Source organism: Andrographis paniculata, unplaced genomic scaffold (assembly GCF_009805555.1).
Source record: "Andrographis paniculata isolate CXL003 unplaced genomic scaffold, ASM980555v1 Contig22END, whole genome shotgun sequence".
Lineage (NCBI taxonomy): Eukaryota > Viridiplantae > Streptophyta > Magnoliopsida > Lamiales > Acanthaceae > Andrographis > Andrographis paniculata.
In genome coordinates, this window is record NW_026137513.1 from 771,445 (window position 1) to 789,391 (window position 17,947).

Below are 17,947 nucleotides of genomic sequence, written 5' to 3' on the forward strand. Positions count from 1 at the left end.
TTTATATTCATTGTATATGTAATTATTCCATAACAGCATAGCAATTGGTTACTAATGAACTAATCCATCACAAATCTATAGTAAAGAATATTCTTTATAGAAAAATATCATGCCAAATTTTATTTATTAAAAAATATCAAACGTGTTTCGTTAGTGATATTTTTTGGAATGGTAATGTGTTTTGATTTGTGTTTATCACACACGCATATATATATATATATATATATATATTATTCCCAAATATATTACACAAAATTATATATATATATAATATATAATACTCATTTTGTCCACTATTCATTTACCTATTTTATTATTTTGATAAGTTCAAAATCAATCAATCTATTTTGTAGTCATTTAAATAAAACATACTTCTATTCTATTCTTATGTAGTATTACAAGAATGTCATAAAAAAAATATAAAAAAGTAAATAGGTTAGTAGGGATAGAAGAAAAAAGAGACTAGTGGATTAAAGAGTGTCTTTCTTTGAAATTTATGCTTAGAGTTATAAATTTTAATAAATATAATATTATTAATTTATTATGATATGAAATATAAATATTTTAAAAAAATTTATTTGTTGTTAATAAAATGAGAATTTTTTATTTTTTTTTTCAAAAGTGAATGTATAAATAATGATGACATATTTGTAAATAAATGTAACATTAAAATATAAATTAAAAAATATGTAAAAATTATTTATTATAAATAAAAATACTCAATAAAAAGATAGACATAAATTTTATAAACAGATAAAATACATACTAATAATAATCATAAAAACACACAAAACAACAATTCATATAATAATTTTACAATTTTGCATAACTCACAGAAAAAAAAAAAATCCAAATTTATAAAAATGATATGTTTATCCAACACAATTTTTTCAATATAATTTTCAATTAATATTATAGGAAAATATAAATATATATATTTACATAATATATACTATTTTCGTCCGGCTCGAAGAGTGTCATTTACTTTTTGAGTGTTGATCTTTAACTATTAATTATTATATCAAAATGTAGTACAAATTTCAAAAAAATTACAAAAATACTTCAATTAGTGTCTTATAATACTAATAGAAGAACATTTGTTTAAAAAGTTATCTACATATAAAGATATTTTTAACATGATGCAAAAATAATTGTAACCCTTAGAAGGAGGGTGGAGGGAGTTTTCTATACATTTTCAAAATTACTAATTTAAATCAAAATATTATTCATTCCGTCCCTTAATAAAATATTTATTTGCTTTTAATGTTATTATACTTAAAATTAAAAATATTCTTACATTTGAATAATAATTTGGTAAAAACTCATGTGTGATTTTGAAACTAACCTCCGTATATTTTCAGAAATATTAGCATGAAACTCTTCAGTGATTTCGAGACTCAACGTAAATCTTTATTTTACTTTAAAAATTAACCCATGTCATGCAAATAAAATATAGATAGAAAATCATGTTCACATCATACAATGAAGATTTCATGGTGGGTGGGGTTTCATGTAACATTTGTGAAAGTATAAGAGAGCGTTATACAATTTTTAAAATAAAAAATATTTTAAGTTGAATTTCGAAATTACATCAGAGTTATAAACAATTTTACCTTTTTTTTCTCTTAATTTTTACTGTATATAAATATAATATTAATATTTTTTTATAATAATGTCATGTTTTCATATCTAATACTATGAAACACCCTTCCAAACAAACATTGATTGAACCCAGACGAACTGTGAAAATACTATTACACCCTTCTACAGATTCACGTTCTGGCCCATGTCAATTTGTCCCATTAAGTGATATTTCCCAAAGATATTTACATACATTCATGCGTAAGCACGCTCGGTCGGTAATTGCCTTCTTCCATTCACCCACCGCCGCCGCCGCCGCCGCCGTCACCGTTTTGCAGGAAAAAAAGTTTGCACTCGTCTTCCTTTGCCCCAAAGCAAGTGAGGCGGGAAACGGAGCTCCGAGAACGTGAAGCCGAAGCCGTTTGGGGAAGGTGGCGGCAGTTTTCTCTAATTATTGTCTCTAGGGTTGTTATTGTTGTGCCATTGTACAATCGTAGGAAAGTAGAGTTGCGAATCGAGGGGGATGGCTCCTGTGCGTAGGCGTGGAGCGAAACGCGTCGAGAACAGGGAACAGTTAAATTTGGGCGATCTTGTTCTCGCCAAGATCAAGGGTTTTCCTGCTTGGCCTGCCAAGGTGAATTCTCGTGTACTCGGATGCTTTTATTGATTATTTGTACATTTATTTTTGTTTCCTTATGTCGATTCTCGGTGGAACTATGCTTGTGGAACTTATTTTAATCTGTTTGGAGTGAGTTCATTTCGTTTGCATTCATAGGAAATTGTCTGGTTGGTTTGAGTTTGTCAGTGTGATTGGGAACTATTAACAGAGGTGGATTGCGATTCTGAGAATCATGCATTTGCGTCTTCAAGTGATGAGAATCTAGTGTTTGAACTTTGAAAGTATTATTGCAAGACAAGAAGATCGATATAGAATCTTCAATTTTGCTTGTCCGACATGAGGGGTGGGAATGGGGAGGGTTGGCACTTGGTTGTTTAGAAAGAGAAGGCTCAGTATAGTTTAACCAAAATTATGTTGGGGTCAGCATGCCAGCATGTGCCAGTCTTGCTAATATTCATTGCTCTTTCTTTTTTTGTGCCATGATGCAAGCTTCTGAAATTCATTCCTATCTGTCGAAAGAATATAAGCTAGATTCGCTTTGACGGTGGCTGTTATTTATACCTTTTTTTGCCGCATGCTCTATTTTATTAACGTTTTTTAACTCATGGAATAATTAGCTTGGATTATACTGTCTTGGCTTTTCAACTATGTTACCATCACTGATCAGCTGTTTGCAAATTGAATTAATGGTTAATAGCATTGAATTCCAGATTAGCAGACCTGAAGACTGGAAACATGTGCCAGACCCCAAAAAGTACTTCGTCCAGTTTTTTGGGACATTAGAAATGTAAGGGCTTTTTAATTTTCTATCTATGCAAAAACACATTTATTGTTCTTCCATGTCAGCTGATTATTAATCTACAATATGGCTATTAATTCGTGAGAGGAGTATCATGGATAGCTGGAAAAATAAACCTGCATTGTGCTGGCGAGCAGTTGCTTTAATTTAGTAGTGGCTGGAGAAGAACTCATTTAGGGTCAGTTTGTCGGCATTTTAGGAGTGTATGAATTGTCATCCCTTACTGGGGATATTGTTAATTTCCTGCTTATATTTGATGAAGATGTTATAACTACGATTCACAAACAGTCTAATACTGTTAATTGAGAAGTCTGGGATATGTGGAGGATCCTGCCAGAATGAAGTGATCTTTAGATATACCCATTTGGCTCTCTTCACAGCTATTTGATACTGTTTATCGGACCATCTGTATGCAGTTCCATTTTGATCTCTATTTAAATGTTGAATTCACTAGCTAGTGCCTGAACTTTATGATTGAGCAATTTATTCTGTTTTGTGGACCTTAAATAAGGTTGTTTGCTTAGCGATCCTTTTGATACATTTTCAACCATGAGTCACAAGATACCATAAATTTTCTATTGGTTTATGCATTTCTGAAGCTTTTTTTTTGTTTCTCTTGTTGACAAAATTAAAATAAGTAAAAAGGGAATTGCATTTTTGCTGTAAGTTGTGTATTCTGTTTCAGTATATTGGTAATGCCTTATTTGTATATGAAACTATTTCCTTTCTCTTGTTGTTAGAAATGAACAAGGGAAAATGATAAGTAAAATCTTGATGTGAATCCTGTACCACGGCGCCTTGATCTTGATCTTTCGACAACTTATGCTATCTATTTCTTTGAGCTTTCATGTGCTTTATTTGCAACTTGAGGTGCCAAATTTTCCCTGTCAATTATTTATCCACTAATTCGTTTATTATCTTCTTCCAACGAGGTTTGAAGGGTAGTTTTTCCCTTGACTTTATATAATAACCCTCTTGCATTGTCCCGTAAGAGATGGTTTGGTGGTGTGGGGGTGAACTTGTGATCGTGAGGTCACGGGTTCAAACCCAATGCCTCCAAGTCCACCTGCCACACATGGTTCGCCTAGTGTGATTCGCTTGCCTGGCCTGGTTTGCAGGATATTAGGTTCGGTTGAGGGTTTACCCAAAGTGCACCCGAAGGATAGCGGCTGTGGGTTCCTACATTATCAAGAAAAAGAAAAAAAAAACGAATTTAATACTTTCTTTGTTACTTCAAATCTATCATGTGCATGTGAAATTCAAAAGGTGGACTTATTTAACATGCTTCATGCATTGTTCACAAGATTCAATACTTCCCCTTGAATTTATTTAACAAGCTTCATTCACTGCTATCCATTTCTCATTGTATTAAGAATTTAATACTTTCTTTCCGATCAACAACAAAAGAAAAGAATTTAATACTTTCTCGTGTTACTTCAAATCTATCATGTGCATGCGAGTCGCAACATTCAGAAGGTGGATTTTGATATTATATTGCTTTTAATGTATTCCCAATACCTTGGATTGAGTATTGACCTTTGGGTTGTCCCTTGTTTAGTAATTATATGTAATGGCATTCCATTAATTGACCTAAGTTGTGATGATACATGACAAATGTCTCTGAGATGTTTGATTTATCGGGGGGTTTTTTTTTGTTATGTACAAATTATCTCTAATGCTCTATATATCCTCGTCCTCACGTGCTTTCTGTTTGCTCTAGAATGGATAAATATCTCTAGTAGATGAAATTGTTTAATTGTTTCTATTTTTTTCTCTGACAGAGCTTTTGTTGCTCCTGCTGATGTTCAGTTGTTCACTTGTGAATTAAAAGATAAATTGTCTATACGATGCCAAGGTAAGAAAGACAAATACTTTGCCCGAGCTGTTAAAGAAATATGTGAAGAATTTCAACAGTTGCAGCAGAAAAATGCAACTGTCGTTAGAAATGATGGAAGTAAAGAGACTCTTGCATCCGAGGAACAACAACTTAATTCAGCCGCAGAACATGATGGGGGCAATGGCACTGAAATGGAAGGATCGAAGGACAACTTGGAGATGGAGGGTTCAAATGGTCCGGCTTCTGAGTTGGAGCATTGTTTTCAAAGACAAAATGAGGTGAATTTTGAAGAAGTCAAGCCTTGCTTGTCAGATGAAGTCGATCCTGATGCAGTCCCAACTGCATCTTCTGGGAAGAACAGCAAGCTCTTGGCTGATCATGCCAGGAATTCAGCATCACTTCCTGATCCTTGTCTTAAGGAGCCATGTTCTGATGATTTCAAGGTGGAGGATGCATCTTGTGATTTTAGCCTGAAGGAATTGACTAGTGGAAACAAAAAAAAGGCAACAGGATTAAAGAAGAAACCTAAGGACGCAATGTGCAGCAATAGTGGTTCAAGTGGTCATTGTCATCAAGGAAAACATTCTTTAGGTTGTACCACAATGGTCTTATCTGCTGATATCTCAAGATCAGATATTGATGTTGGAGGTGAAAAGAAGGGGAAAGTAGATTTAGAGACCGAAACTGATGGTGGAGATAATTCTGAAGGAAATCTTGAGGAGCATAAAGAATCTACCTCAAGTAAACAAATGAATGCCAAACATGGTCAGGAAAAACAGAAGTCTCAGACAAAAGAATCCTCATTTCCTGGAAAATTATCAAAATGTGCTGATACTGTAAAGGACAAGGTTAAAGCGAATGAAAGCAGGAAAATTAATGCTAAAAGTCCTAATGTACTAGATGAAAAAATGACTAGTACAAAGTCTAAAAAATTAACATCGGCTGGTAAGTCTACAAATCGTTACCCCATCAGAGGGCGGGCCACAATTAATGAGTCAAACCATTCCAGTGATGAAGATGACCTCCCTCCATCTAAGCGTCATTGCCGCTCATTGGCGGAAACATCTAGTACTTCTGTTGCTGACAACAGACTGAAGAGTTCTGTATCTCAAAAAATTGACTCAGTTCTCCGTAAAAGTGCTCGATCCCCAGTTAAGCAGTTGCCAGCAAAGCGCAGAGCTGTCCGCCTATGTGATGATGAGGATGATGAATCACTGAAAACTCCAATTCATGGAAGACTTGCTAATAAGGTTTCTGTTGTTCCTTGTGCAGCAGATTCACCAGAAAAAGTCATAATGCATGTAGAGAATAATGTAGAGAATCAAAATATCTCTAGAAATCCAGGAGTAAGTGATGATTTCTTAAAAGAACAAGGAAAGCTTGATTGTGAATCCAATAAATCCTTATCACCAGCTGTGGGACAAGGAGTGGGACAGAAAACCAGAGAAATATCCTGTGCCAATGTTTGCCGTAGCCCACAGAAGTTAGAATCTGAGGAACTACCTTCCCTGGAAGCGATATCAGTTTTTATATCTCCTAAAGGATCCTCTCAATCTGTTAGTGATACGAGACTATATGGAGAAGAAAACAAGCGCTCTTGTGAGGTTCCTAAAAATGTTTCTCTGAAAAAAAATTCTGCCAGAGACAGCATAGGTGCTACAGCTTTTAATAGGTCTGTTACTCTTATTAATCAATCAGTAGATAAAAGAATCAAGTCAGCCTCAGTGGAGAAATGGAAAACTACTCCAAAGACAGATTTACTGATCAAAAGTCCTGGACTGGGCACAAAAAGTGAAAGCACTACATCTCTTGAAGAAAGGTAACTATCAACCTTGTGTTGTAATTTTATGATGATAACTCTTTTGTCACTGTTTCTTTTGTTTGAATTTGTAATTGCTCAGGCTGGATGATGATAAGGTTGATGAAACAAGCTTTCGTAGTGATTCTAAAGGATCAGGCTCTCCCCTGTCTATGAAACGTCTTATTGCTGCTGCTCAAGCAAGGAAAAGACAAGCACATTCACAGAGCACTTTGGAAAACTCCTTTGTGCATTTATTTCCTGAAATTGACATGCCTAGGACTGTACCAAATCCTATCCTATCTGAGCCAGGATTTGAATCAAGCAAGATGCTTCAGTTGGACATGCAAAGACTGTTTTCCACTTCTCCATTGCCCTATCTACATCAACTTTCATCTAGTAACCAGCAGGAGAATGAAGACCGTGAGAAGAGAAGGGTAAATTCAGATCATCAGGGCACTGGAAGTCCTGTAAGTGGTAGTATTGAAGCTGCTGGAGCTCGGGATGCCTTTGAAGGGATGATAGAAACATTGTCCAGGACCAAAGAGAGTATTGGACGTGCAACACGCCTTGCAATTGATTGTGCGAAGCGTGGGATCGCCAATGAGGTAGGTAGTATGTCTACCATATCACTTCCTTGCTTTAGAATACCTGTTAATGTATCAAATATTGTTATAGATTGTGATCTGCTAGCACAATGTCTTGAAATCATGCGTTAAAGTTTAATATCTTTAAGAGGGTTAATCTGGCATATCATAAGTTTCTATGTTAGTTTTATTATTTAATTATATTCAAATTAGTGGATTTCAGGTGCTGGGCCTGTGTGATAGCTTGACTATCACTGTTATTTTTCAATTTAAAGTTTTGTTAAACAAGTGTTTAAAGAGATGCAGTTTCTTGCTACAGTATATGTCTATAGTTTAGGAGTTTAATGAACTCTAATTGGATGCATATGACGTTGAAAACTTAACATATTTCTGATCATTTTATCACTTTCCATCTATCTTACATAAAATTGTGTCAGTTTTTACACACACATTGTTTTCCATATGCTAACATACCCCTAGATTTTGTTCATAGAAATTTCTCGTATGTGCCAAAATTTGCATTACGTCCATATGGAAATATAGATGTAATGTAAGTATGTCAATCTATTACAATGTTTTTTGGATTTGTTTGCACAGCACACAGGATCTTCATTATTGTCATAGTTATCACCATCTAAGGTTTTATTTGAACAAGGGCTCACTTGCATGGATCACATGTCACCATTGCTTATCTATTTTGGAGGTTAAGTTTCTGAAATAAGTGATCTTGAATTCAATCTAATATCCTAGCCCATAGAGTTATTTGTGAGGTTACTAAATATAAATCCTTCATGCTTCTATTCGTAAGAATTCATGGGTTACGGGAGTTGCTCAGTTGTGTTCTTTTTACTCATTTTTTTACTATTCAGTCTATCATTTTCTATCATATAAATTTTTATTCAAAAAATCACATCAAATAACCATTTTCACGTAAAAAATATCAAAATAATAACAAAACACAAGTGAACAAACCCCGTTTCTTTTATATTTTATTTTGGTAATTTATGTGGGTGAGCATATTAGACAAATAGAATTTTTTTTGGATTGGTACATATTTATGGGTATGAAATACTATGGGGTGTGTTTGTTTGTGGATTTGATTTTTCGGTTTGGATTTTTGAATAGTAAAAGTTTGAATTTGCATAGTTATATGATGTAATATAACTAGATGTTGATGTGATATTTTGAACGTAAATTTAATTTTTATTATAATATAAAAAATAAAAAATACTTGTTTAATTTAATATTTTTAAAGGGAAAAAATAAAATAAATAGTAAAAATATTATGAGAAATTCCCAAATAAACAGCCTATGATTTATAGTTAATTTTTTTAGGATTATGATTCACTTTTCATATTTGTGCCTTAAAAAATATATACTCCTTAATTCATGTTTTCCCTCAAGATCTCTTGATGAAAACCAGAGACTTACCCAAACAAAATCACATGTAAACCAAATGCAAAAGAAAAGTAAAGAATAGGTTGAATGGCTTCTGTGATAATGATTTTCAAATAAAAAGCCATAGTTTTAATGCCTGGAATCCACTGAATTAACCAGAATCTTCAGGACGAACTACAATCTACAGCATTTTATTGAGTAGCTATGAACCTAGATATAGATGCCCAATATTTTTGTAGAATCCACTCAAGCGACATTCTCAGTTTTTTGAAGAATTACATTCAACAAAGAATTTTCTCCAATCTTTTGAAAATTCATATAAATTAACCCCTATTTGCAAGTAGAATATTTGAACTCCACTTGAGTTATTTTTTAACTATTTGCAAGTAGAATAGTTGAACTCCACTTGAGTTATTTTTTAACTATTTGCAAGTAGAATAGTTGAACTCCACTTGAGTAATTTTTTCAACTTAACTTACAAGTTAAACCTCTCTATAGCCTGAAAATAATAATAATAAAAAATAATTTTCCCTCCATTCACAAATACATGTCCTTTAGGGCCCAAAAACCCTGGAAATTGTAAAAACCAGAGTAATTTTTGAATGACTAAAATGTCCTTTTTAGTACATAGCATTAATATTTTGAGAAATAATAAAAATAGAAAAGATAAAGATAAAGGTGGAAAAATATTAATGAATCTTAACAAAAAATCTCAAACCCAACATGCATTATTAAATGGAGGGAGTAGTTAATAGCTTGGATGAAGTTAAGAATAAAGGAAATCTATAACTCAGAATCATGATATATGCAAACTATTAATTAGTTGAAAGATTATTATTATTCTTTTGTTAACATGTCAAGATCCTAGCTCCATTTTATCACATGTGAAATGTAATCGCAAACTAAAGTTCAGGACTTTAGGTTGACATAAATAATAGTTGTTGCCCACATAAACATCTAATGATGACATGGTTTAGAGAATCCATGATTGTTCGCTACAGCATATGAGAAGTGGTCACTGCATACTATATGTCGAAAGAAAATTGTAAGCGATGCAGCATTTTCGTGAGGTTTTAATAACATAGGGAATGATTAGTGGAATAACATTTAAGTAGTCCTTTTGAGCAATATAATGAAGTTCCCCATGGGTAAAGTGTGAATAGCGCCAATGTGTTGACTTCAAAATATTTATCATGATTCAGATACAGTCATGCAGCTAGATTAGGATTTAATGTTTAGTAGCTTTGTATAATGATGGTAGTGTAAAAAGTTTAGGTAAGTTTGATTTCCATCTTATATACATCTTTGTATTATTAAGAGAAGAATATAAAAAACGTGACCAGTCTCTTATGGAAAGGAAAAATGAGTTGGGTTTGTGGAACTTTGATGTCCAAGATATAACTTGGTGCTTGAAATTGTTTAAATGGATTGGAGAACATTTTTCACCCAATAATTTTGGGTGACATAGTTCCCTATGAATATTACTAAAAAAATACAATATATAAACAAATTTACATAATATATATACTTTAGCCACTCACAAAAAGTCAATAATTCAACACAAAATATGAATTTTTATATTACCGACACGATTCCCTATTCCAAAAATAGAGTGTGAACTAACCCTTGTTTACAAATAAGGTGATATAGTTTTCTCAATTATTAGATGGGCACTTAATATGTAATAATTTTCAATTGATAAAAAATGATAAGCGATTTTGTGCTTATCAGTCATTCTCCTCATGGGCTGGACTCCAAAGAGTAACATTAGATGGTATTTGTTTGCCCTAATTACAATAAATGCATGGAACATCACTTAGATTTCGCAATCTTAGTCCATCTAATAAATGGGTCTGATTTTGACAAAAATTGTGTCACTCCAGAATCTTGATTTCTAGCCTCCCTTTTCCTCACATCATAACAGGATTCATCAACACATTTTGCTGACAGAAACTTTTAGAATTGTAAATTTTTATCAGACTTGGTATGAACTCCAGGCTATATACACAATTTCATACGTTAAGCCAATAAACAAAATATATATGTGGTCATGCTATTCATGAAAAACAGGATAAAGATGGAAAATTCGCTCTTATTGAAAAATTTATAGACCTAAGACAATTATTTTGTTGGTGTTATATTGACGCTCATTTTTGGTCTATACTATTCTGTTGACATAAACTATTCTATCCTGGGATGCTTATTTAATGTATTATGTTCCCTTTGAAAATTCTAAGTTTAAAAAATCTTGATTTCAAGCAGGTTCTTGATCTTCTCATCAAAAAATTGGAAAACGAGTCAAGCTTACATCGTAGGGTGGACTTGTTCTTTCTGGTTGACTCAATAACTCAGTGCTCTAGCGGTCAGCGAGGTAGAGACAGATAAACACTACATTGTAAATAATGGAATGCTTCACTCAACCCCAACCCCAAAACACTGCAAGTAATCATTGCATAAAATTAGGCACTCATGTAACTACTTGTTAAACTTTCTTAGGGATTGTAGGGGCTTCTTATATTCCAATTGTTCAAGCAGCTTTACCTCGTCTCATCAGAGCTGCTGCTCCTGCTGATACAACTGCCCTGGAAAACCGTCGTCAGTGTCACAAGGTGACTGTACTTGATAAAAGTGAATTGTTAGATTTCATTCTAAATTGCTGAGTTAATTTTCGTAGGTTTTACGCCTGTGGCTTGAGAGGAAAATATTACCAGAATCCATTCTCCGTCGTTACATGGATGACCTGGGAGTAGTAAATGAGAATCCATCCGCAGGGTTTTCATCAAGACGCCCTCTGAGAAATGAGCGTGCCTTTGATGATCCTATCAGAGAAATGGAAGGCATGGTTGTTGACGAATACGGAAGGTTTAGAACTTGTGATTACCACACATTTCTATTTCTAGTTTCATCCTGCTATATTACATATATTCTTGGTTTATATTTTGTACTTCCAATATCTCTTGCACCACCACCTGATTTGTTTTTGAAAAAAAAAGATGGAAACTTACATAGAAAAACCATGGATTGGCATATCTGATTCTTTCCATTAAGGGAAGTAGATTACAATTAGTCACTCTGCAAAATCCAGATTGATAGCTCTTCTCTACTCGTTGCTCCACATTTAGCAATTACATATGCCATATGTTTTTAATTCTAGGCATATGTTGAATGACAAATTTCTCATTTCTGTTTCCTCTATTTCTATTTTATGTGTGTCATTTGTGTTAATGTTGCTTTGAAAAATGAATGTATATTTCACTAATTTTATAAAATTTATGTCACGTCCCCTGCATGACCAATATGAATGAAGTAAATTTAACTGGAGTTTGCTTTCATATTGTGTTTCATATCGCAACTTGTATCCCTGCTGGATTTCCATGATTCCATTAACCTCTTGTGCATGTATCCTTATTTTGCTTTTCTCTTTGTTTGGTTTTGAATTGATTTCAGCAATGCTACATTCAAGTTGCATGAACTGCTGTCAGCTCATTCGTTTCAAGAAGATGAGGTGTATGAGAATGATGATCCGTGCAAAGTTGATGATGATGCATCACCCACAAAACATTCCCCTGTTAGGAGCACACATTTGGAGAACTACACTGTTACACCAAATGATCAGCGTCACTGCATTTTAAAGCATGTTGATGGTGAACTTGAAATGGAAGATCTTTCTGGGCATCCAATGGATGAAAGATCTTTGCTATCCAATTCCAGTTTTGAGTTGGCTTTACATGAGCCAAAATCAGATATCGCCCTTGACTCATCAAACATATCTGCTGGTTGGTTGTCTTCACCAGAGGGATCTCCACCACTGCCACCTGGATCTTGTCCTGTTACTCCTCCACTACCCAGCTCACCACCTCCACCATCACCATCACTACAACCCCTTCCTCCACCTCCTTCATTTCCTCTGGGGCAACCTTCATTACAGCAGCAGTCATTTTCTCAACCACCTGCTTGCCCACCTAAACTTGTTCATCCACCACTGGCAGCTGGATTGCCTCCCCCTCCACCACCACGAGTTGGACTGCCTCCGCCACCACCAGCTGGACTGCCTGCACCACCACCAGCTGGATTGCCTCCTCCACCACGAGTCGGATTGGCTTCTCCACCTGTTGCTCAACCAGTGGTCGCAACTCATCTTCCATCTGCCGGTCCTCCATCACTGCTTACCCAGCAGTCAGTTCAATTTCAGCCTCCAGTTATGTCCCAACACATGGCTCCACTTCCATCTGCAGTATCACATTCACCCCAGTCGGCTTATCAACGCCGTCCTTTGCTGCACGATGCTGGTGGCACACCCTCTGTATGTCTTCTGCCTTCTCACCCTGATGTTTTATTCTATGTATTTATTCATCAATTAATATGAGGATTGTATAATATTTTATTATCAGGGAAATCAACACACCCATGTGTTCTCCAATGCTCATGGGTCCCATTTTGATGGAATTGTCAGAACTGATGTGCAGTCGAAACAGGCACCCTGTGTTCCTCCTCCTAGGGTCAATGCTCCACAAGACTATGTTTCCTATAATTCATCAAGGCATGGAGAATATGGGCAGAGTGGTGCATATATGAATCCACATGCTCCGCAACATCAACAACAACTTCTACCTGCTGGTGCCCATTTGGCACAAAGGCCTGTGCTTTCTGAACTTCCACCTCAAGGCCCACCTAGTCATTTCTCCTATAAAAACTCAATCCAGCGGCATCAATATTCTCTTTGCTCAACACCAAACTCTTCTGAGGATTCAGGGAGATACGGGATGGGTAAATGTTGGAGAACGCAAGCAAATGAACTGAATGCAGATTACCCTTGCAGTGGATGGGTGCAACAAGGGAGATCATGTTTGGGTCAACCTTATCCGTATGAAGGTATCTATTATTAATAATGACTTATCAACTATATATGATGATCATCTGTGTACTAACCCAACTTTTTCTCAACTATCCTTTCACCTTCTCTTTGCATTTTGTATTCAAACCAGAATATACTATTTAACATGTTTATGTGGTAGGAGACAAATATGTTACACAACTATATTATGAGAGAGCAGCTATACAATACTAAAGTTGGGGGAAAAACGCTGTAGTTACTACAATTTGTGTCATCATTTATAGATATATGTATGCATGCTTAGTTGCTTACTTGCAGATGGAGAATGTATTGTTGAACTGTAGATATAAAGAAGAATTAGCCAAAGACTATCTTTTCTCCCTTGTCTCAGAAAGTCATTTGTCTAAAGCAAAAATTCAAAGTATCAATATCATATGGTCATGCGTGAATGCAATCTGTGGGACAAAGTCAACTACAGTTTGTTGCTGAACTACTTTTACATGCTTTCCCTGTGTACAAAAGGCTGTATTATATGCATGCGTGAAGATTATCTTTATGGCTCTTTCAGATCTGATCTTGGTAATTTTACATACAGATTATCTAATATTTTCACATGATTTGATTTGTAATCTCTTTCATCCTCCCTCTGTTTTTCAGGTTATAGGTAATTTTGCGAGTACAATCAGTAAAATGCGCAACAGAATATCAATTTAGATCACAATGGAATCAAATTGGTGGGAACTAATGGGGACACTCTTCAGGACTGTACTAGAAAATTGATAATGCATTTCCCGGACACTTGTTTGTGAGTGTAAGTCTCTGTTTTGCTCGTTAGACAGAGATTTGTGAATGGGCTACATATCCCGTCCTCTAAACTTTGTGGATGATATACTTTCATCAGTCTTCTCTTTTTCCAGTGATTTCCAATCTTTTGTGCCTCTCCTTTTGAAATGATGCGGCTTGTCTTTTATATGCACTCCTGCATTCCCTGTTGTTTGACAGAATTACTTCCTATTTTTTATTTTCGTCCTTGGTGGTTAATACTTCCTCCGTCCCTTTTCTAATGTCCTAAGTGATATTTACACGTTCTTTTAGGTAATTAGTTTTTTTATTGTAAATTGATAAAATAGCCCTTTATTTTGTGTATAGATATAAAAAAAATAAATAAAGTAAAGGTAAAAAGGTAAATTCTATGTATAAAAATAGAAAGAAGACAATCATTTTTGAACGTTCCAAATAGGAAAGTAGATCATTAGTTTGTGGACGGAGGGAGTATGAATTTACAAATTTGAAGTTCATAGCTGTTTTTTCAGTTACACTTATGCTTCTCTTTCATCTTCATTTCGTTCTTGTTATGTACCTTTGAGAAACATGGTTGTCTTTTTGCTCCTTTTCTTATTGTTTATTTATTTTATATTCACATTTCTTTTCTATTGTTGTGTAATTTTTCTTCAATCATCATACAATGTGCCTGCGCCTTCTCCTCATTCCGGATCCTTCATTTAATTGAGAAAATTTCTTTTTCAGCATCTTCTATTTCTATTTCTTGGTTAGCGCCAATAATATCTGCTTTCTCCACTCTCATAGGATAGGAGAATGCCTAACTAGTTTTACTTTCGAGAAGCCTTTTGTTATGGTTTGAGCTTTAGAGGTTAACCTTGGAACAGAAATAAAATAATTTGATGGCTGCCATACAGATGTTTCTACGTTCATTTGGTATGTTTTGGTTTTGGTATTTTGTGAACATTTTCAGTTTGACAGAATATATATATTTATTGAGCATTTATAATAACAGGTCCGTTACCTGAACTGGACCTGTGTCAAATTAATTGTACGAATGTTTGTCACAGTGCATTCCCTGTTGAAGTGTAAATGATTGAACACTGTATGCGCTTGATTTCTCTCTGCAAAAACTCAAATATTGTCTATCGATTCACAGTTGGATAGTTATGCTTGAGCAGTTTTATTGACCAGGGAAACCTCTCCTTTTTCAGATCCTGTTTCCTGGAATTTCACTGGAAGCTGGCTAGCTTGACAGAGCGACCCTCAACGGAAGAACTGGATTACAATGGTACACCAAACTGCACCTTTTGTTGAGTACATGTTCTTTCATCCTACTGTGGTTAGTCTGTGTGCTTTCTTTACGAAAATGAAATCAAAGATTACCTGGAATAGCAATGGCCCTTTGTTATGGACAATCCTAAAATGCTTTCTCATGGTAAACTGCATTTTGTTTTTCAAACAGTTCCCTTTTTAAATACCTTAAGGCACATTTGCACTGGGACCTCTTTTGGACACTTCCCCGACATGGAAGATTTTGATGCATATTGTGAAATTATAAATTAGAAAAGATCATTACATAAGTAGTGCCTTTTCTTTCTTTTCTTTGGCCAGATATTCCAAATCTGAGTAATTTGTTTCGTTATTAGAATTCGAGTTGGTAGTGAAAGTAGTTTTTTGAATTTTGAGTTGATTGAGTATAGTAGTAGGTATCTGACCTAATTACAATAGGTGTATGACAGATAATAGTTTTTAATGTAATATTTAAAATGAAAATAAGTTTTGAATTGAAGATTATTTTTAATCAAGAGTGGAAATACAAATTTAAAAACATGAGCAAACAATGTAGTTTATTGAAAGGTGGTTGTATTTTCTTAAAATAAAAATATTCCATGTGTGCAGAGGAATGGTCTGTTGAAAACACAACTAGTTTTGTGATATTTTAACAATTTGAAGTGATAAAATGTTAAAATTATCAAATAATTTAGTACTTCGGCCGTTCAATTTTGTGCTCAACCCCTTTGTAAAATACAAAGAAAATGAGTACATAATTTGATGACCCAAGTAGGGAGTATGTCATATGAGAACTTCAATATATCAATTTTAAAATTATATGCAAACGGATCTTGGGACCAGCGCCAAATTTGCTGCTTTAGTTTACTAGAAATTAAATCAGTCGTGGGTAGCTTTTGAATCGATTTGTAATAATGCTTTCCGCGTCAAGTGAAATATATAAAGGGTGTTTGGTCCTAAAAGCTACAAGCTAATATAAGTTGCTGTGAAAATTATTTTTATCAATTTTTGTCTTATTAATTTGTTTTTTATTCTATTAATTTCAGTTTTATAGTAGCTAGTTTACAAAGATTGAATACAATTGTGACTGTGTTGGATAACTAAAAAAATCACTATGTTTCGCACACAACATACGTGTTCATGTCAGTGTTTGATTATGTTCACGATCATGACCATATTCATTATCATGCTTTTAATATGAACATGTTTTAGATTATATTCATTGTCATTTTTTTCTTTGTTCACTTTATTGGATATATATATATATATTTAAATAATTTTTTTTTACAATTATTTAAAAATATAATAAAATAATAAATTTAATATTTTATTACAATGATTCAAAAATAACTATAGCAATAATAAATTAACATATATTTTTAATAATCATGATTATATATAATTCTTAATTTTTATAGTAAAAATTTAAGAAAAATAATTTTAGTTTATTATTTTAAAAAAATAAAAAATAAAAATAATCTTAATTTATAATAATTCATAATCTATAATATTTATATTTCATAATTCATAATAATTATAATTTATAATATTTATAATTCATAATAATTTTAATCTATAATATTTATATTATAAATTATGAAGTATTATATATAAAAAAATATTTTATATTTTCATTTTTAATATTATATATTAGATTATTTTTAAATTTTTTATTATAAATTTTGATTATTAACTTAAAATATACTCTATCAGTCCGTCATATTTATCTATTTGGGCTCGACGTGGGAATTAAAAAATAAATATTTATTGAAAAAGTTAAAATACAAAGATAATTATAGGATATTTTGAAAATTTAATTAGTAATTAAAAAGAATTGAGAGAATGTAATAAATTTAGTGACATTTGTGTAAATAAGGTAATAATTAAATATTAATTTTTTTATTGTTTCAAATATAGTAATAGAGTAAATTTAATGGACAGACTAAAAAGAAAATAAAGAATAAATTTGACGAACGAAAATAATATTAATTTATATTTATGTTTAAATTATTTTTTAAAATATTGATTTCGGTTATTCTTTATATTTTTAAGTAATTGTAAGAGATATTTTTTTATTGAATGATAAATATATATCAAGTAATTTTGAAAAAAAATAAACATGACAGTGAATATGATATACAACATGTATATTAAGAGCATATTTGTGAACATGGATATGAATATGATTGTATTTCGAACATGGGCAGAAATACGACCGTATTCAAAACATGACCGTGAACATAGACATGAACACGGACATGCTCAAAATGGGATAATGAAGATGGTCGTATTAACTATCTATGGAGCTTAACCACCTTTCCGAATCATCCAACACAACCAACCGTATTCAATCCGTGTCAACTACTATAAGACTAAAATTGATTATTTTTAGTTTGAATGATGTCAAAATTGATAATAATA

At 33.2% G+C, this 17,947-nt stretch overlaps 1 protein-coding gene across 2 annotated transcripts; it reads left to right on the forward strand.

The window, feature by feature from the left end:
- The first annotated feature begins 1,821 nt into the window (after positions 1 to 1,821).
- Positions 1,822 to 15,952, forward strand: LOC127245458 (ENHANCER OF AG-4 protein 2-like). Of its 2 annotated transcripts, XM_051266347.1 has the most exons (12): positions 1,822 to 2,215; positions 2,911 to 2,987; positions 4,781 to 6,655; positions 6,738 to 7,242; positions 10,882 to 10,990; positions 11,116 to 11,228; positions 11,294 to 11,481; positions 12,067 to 12,922; positions 13,011 to 13,491; positions 14,111 to 14,264; positions 15,249 to 15,338; positions 15,448 to 15,952. In XM_051266347.1, exons 1-10 carry the CDS (start codon positions 2,105 to 2,107, stop codon positions 14,119 to 14,121), a joined length of 4,326 nt encoding a protein of 1,441 aa, XP_051122304.1. In that variant the 5' UTR covers positions 1,822 to 2,104; the 3' UTR covers positions 14,122 to 14,264; positions 15,249 to 15,338; positions 15,448 to 15,952. The 2 variants fall into 2 exon arrangements, with proteins under 2 accessions (XP_051122304.1, XP_051122303.1); XM_051266346.1 differs by lacking the exon at positions 15,249 to 15,338 and having other exon boundaries at positions 15,448 to 15,948.
- The last annotated feature ends 1,995 nt before the right edge of the window (positions 15,953 to 17,947 follow it).

Coding starts and splice junctions, on each gene's coding strand:
- LOC127245458 (XM_051266347.1), top strand. CDS start 2,105: ATGGCTCCTGTGCGTAGGCGTGGAGCGAAACGCGTCGAGAACAGGGAA. Junction 2,216..2,910: donor TTCCTGCTTGGCCTGCCAAG/GTGAATTCTCGT, acceptor ATTGAATTCCAG/ATTAGCAGACCTGAAGACTG. Junction 6,656..6,737: donor ACTACATCTCTTGAAGAAAG/GTAACTATCAAC, acceptor GTAATTGCTCAG/GCTGGATGATGATAAGGTTG.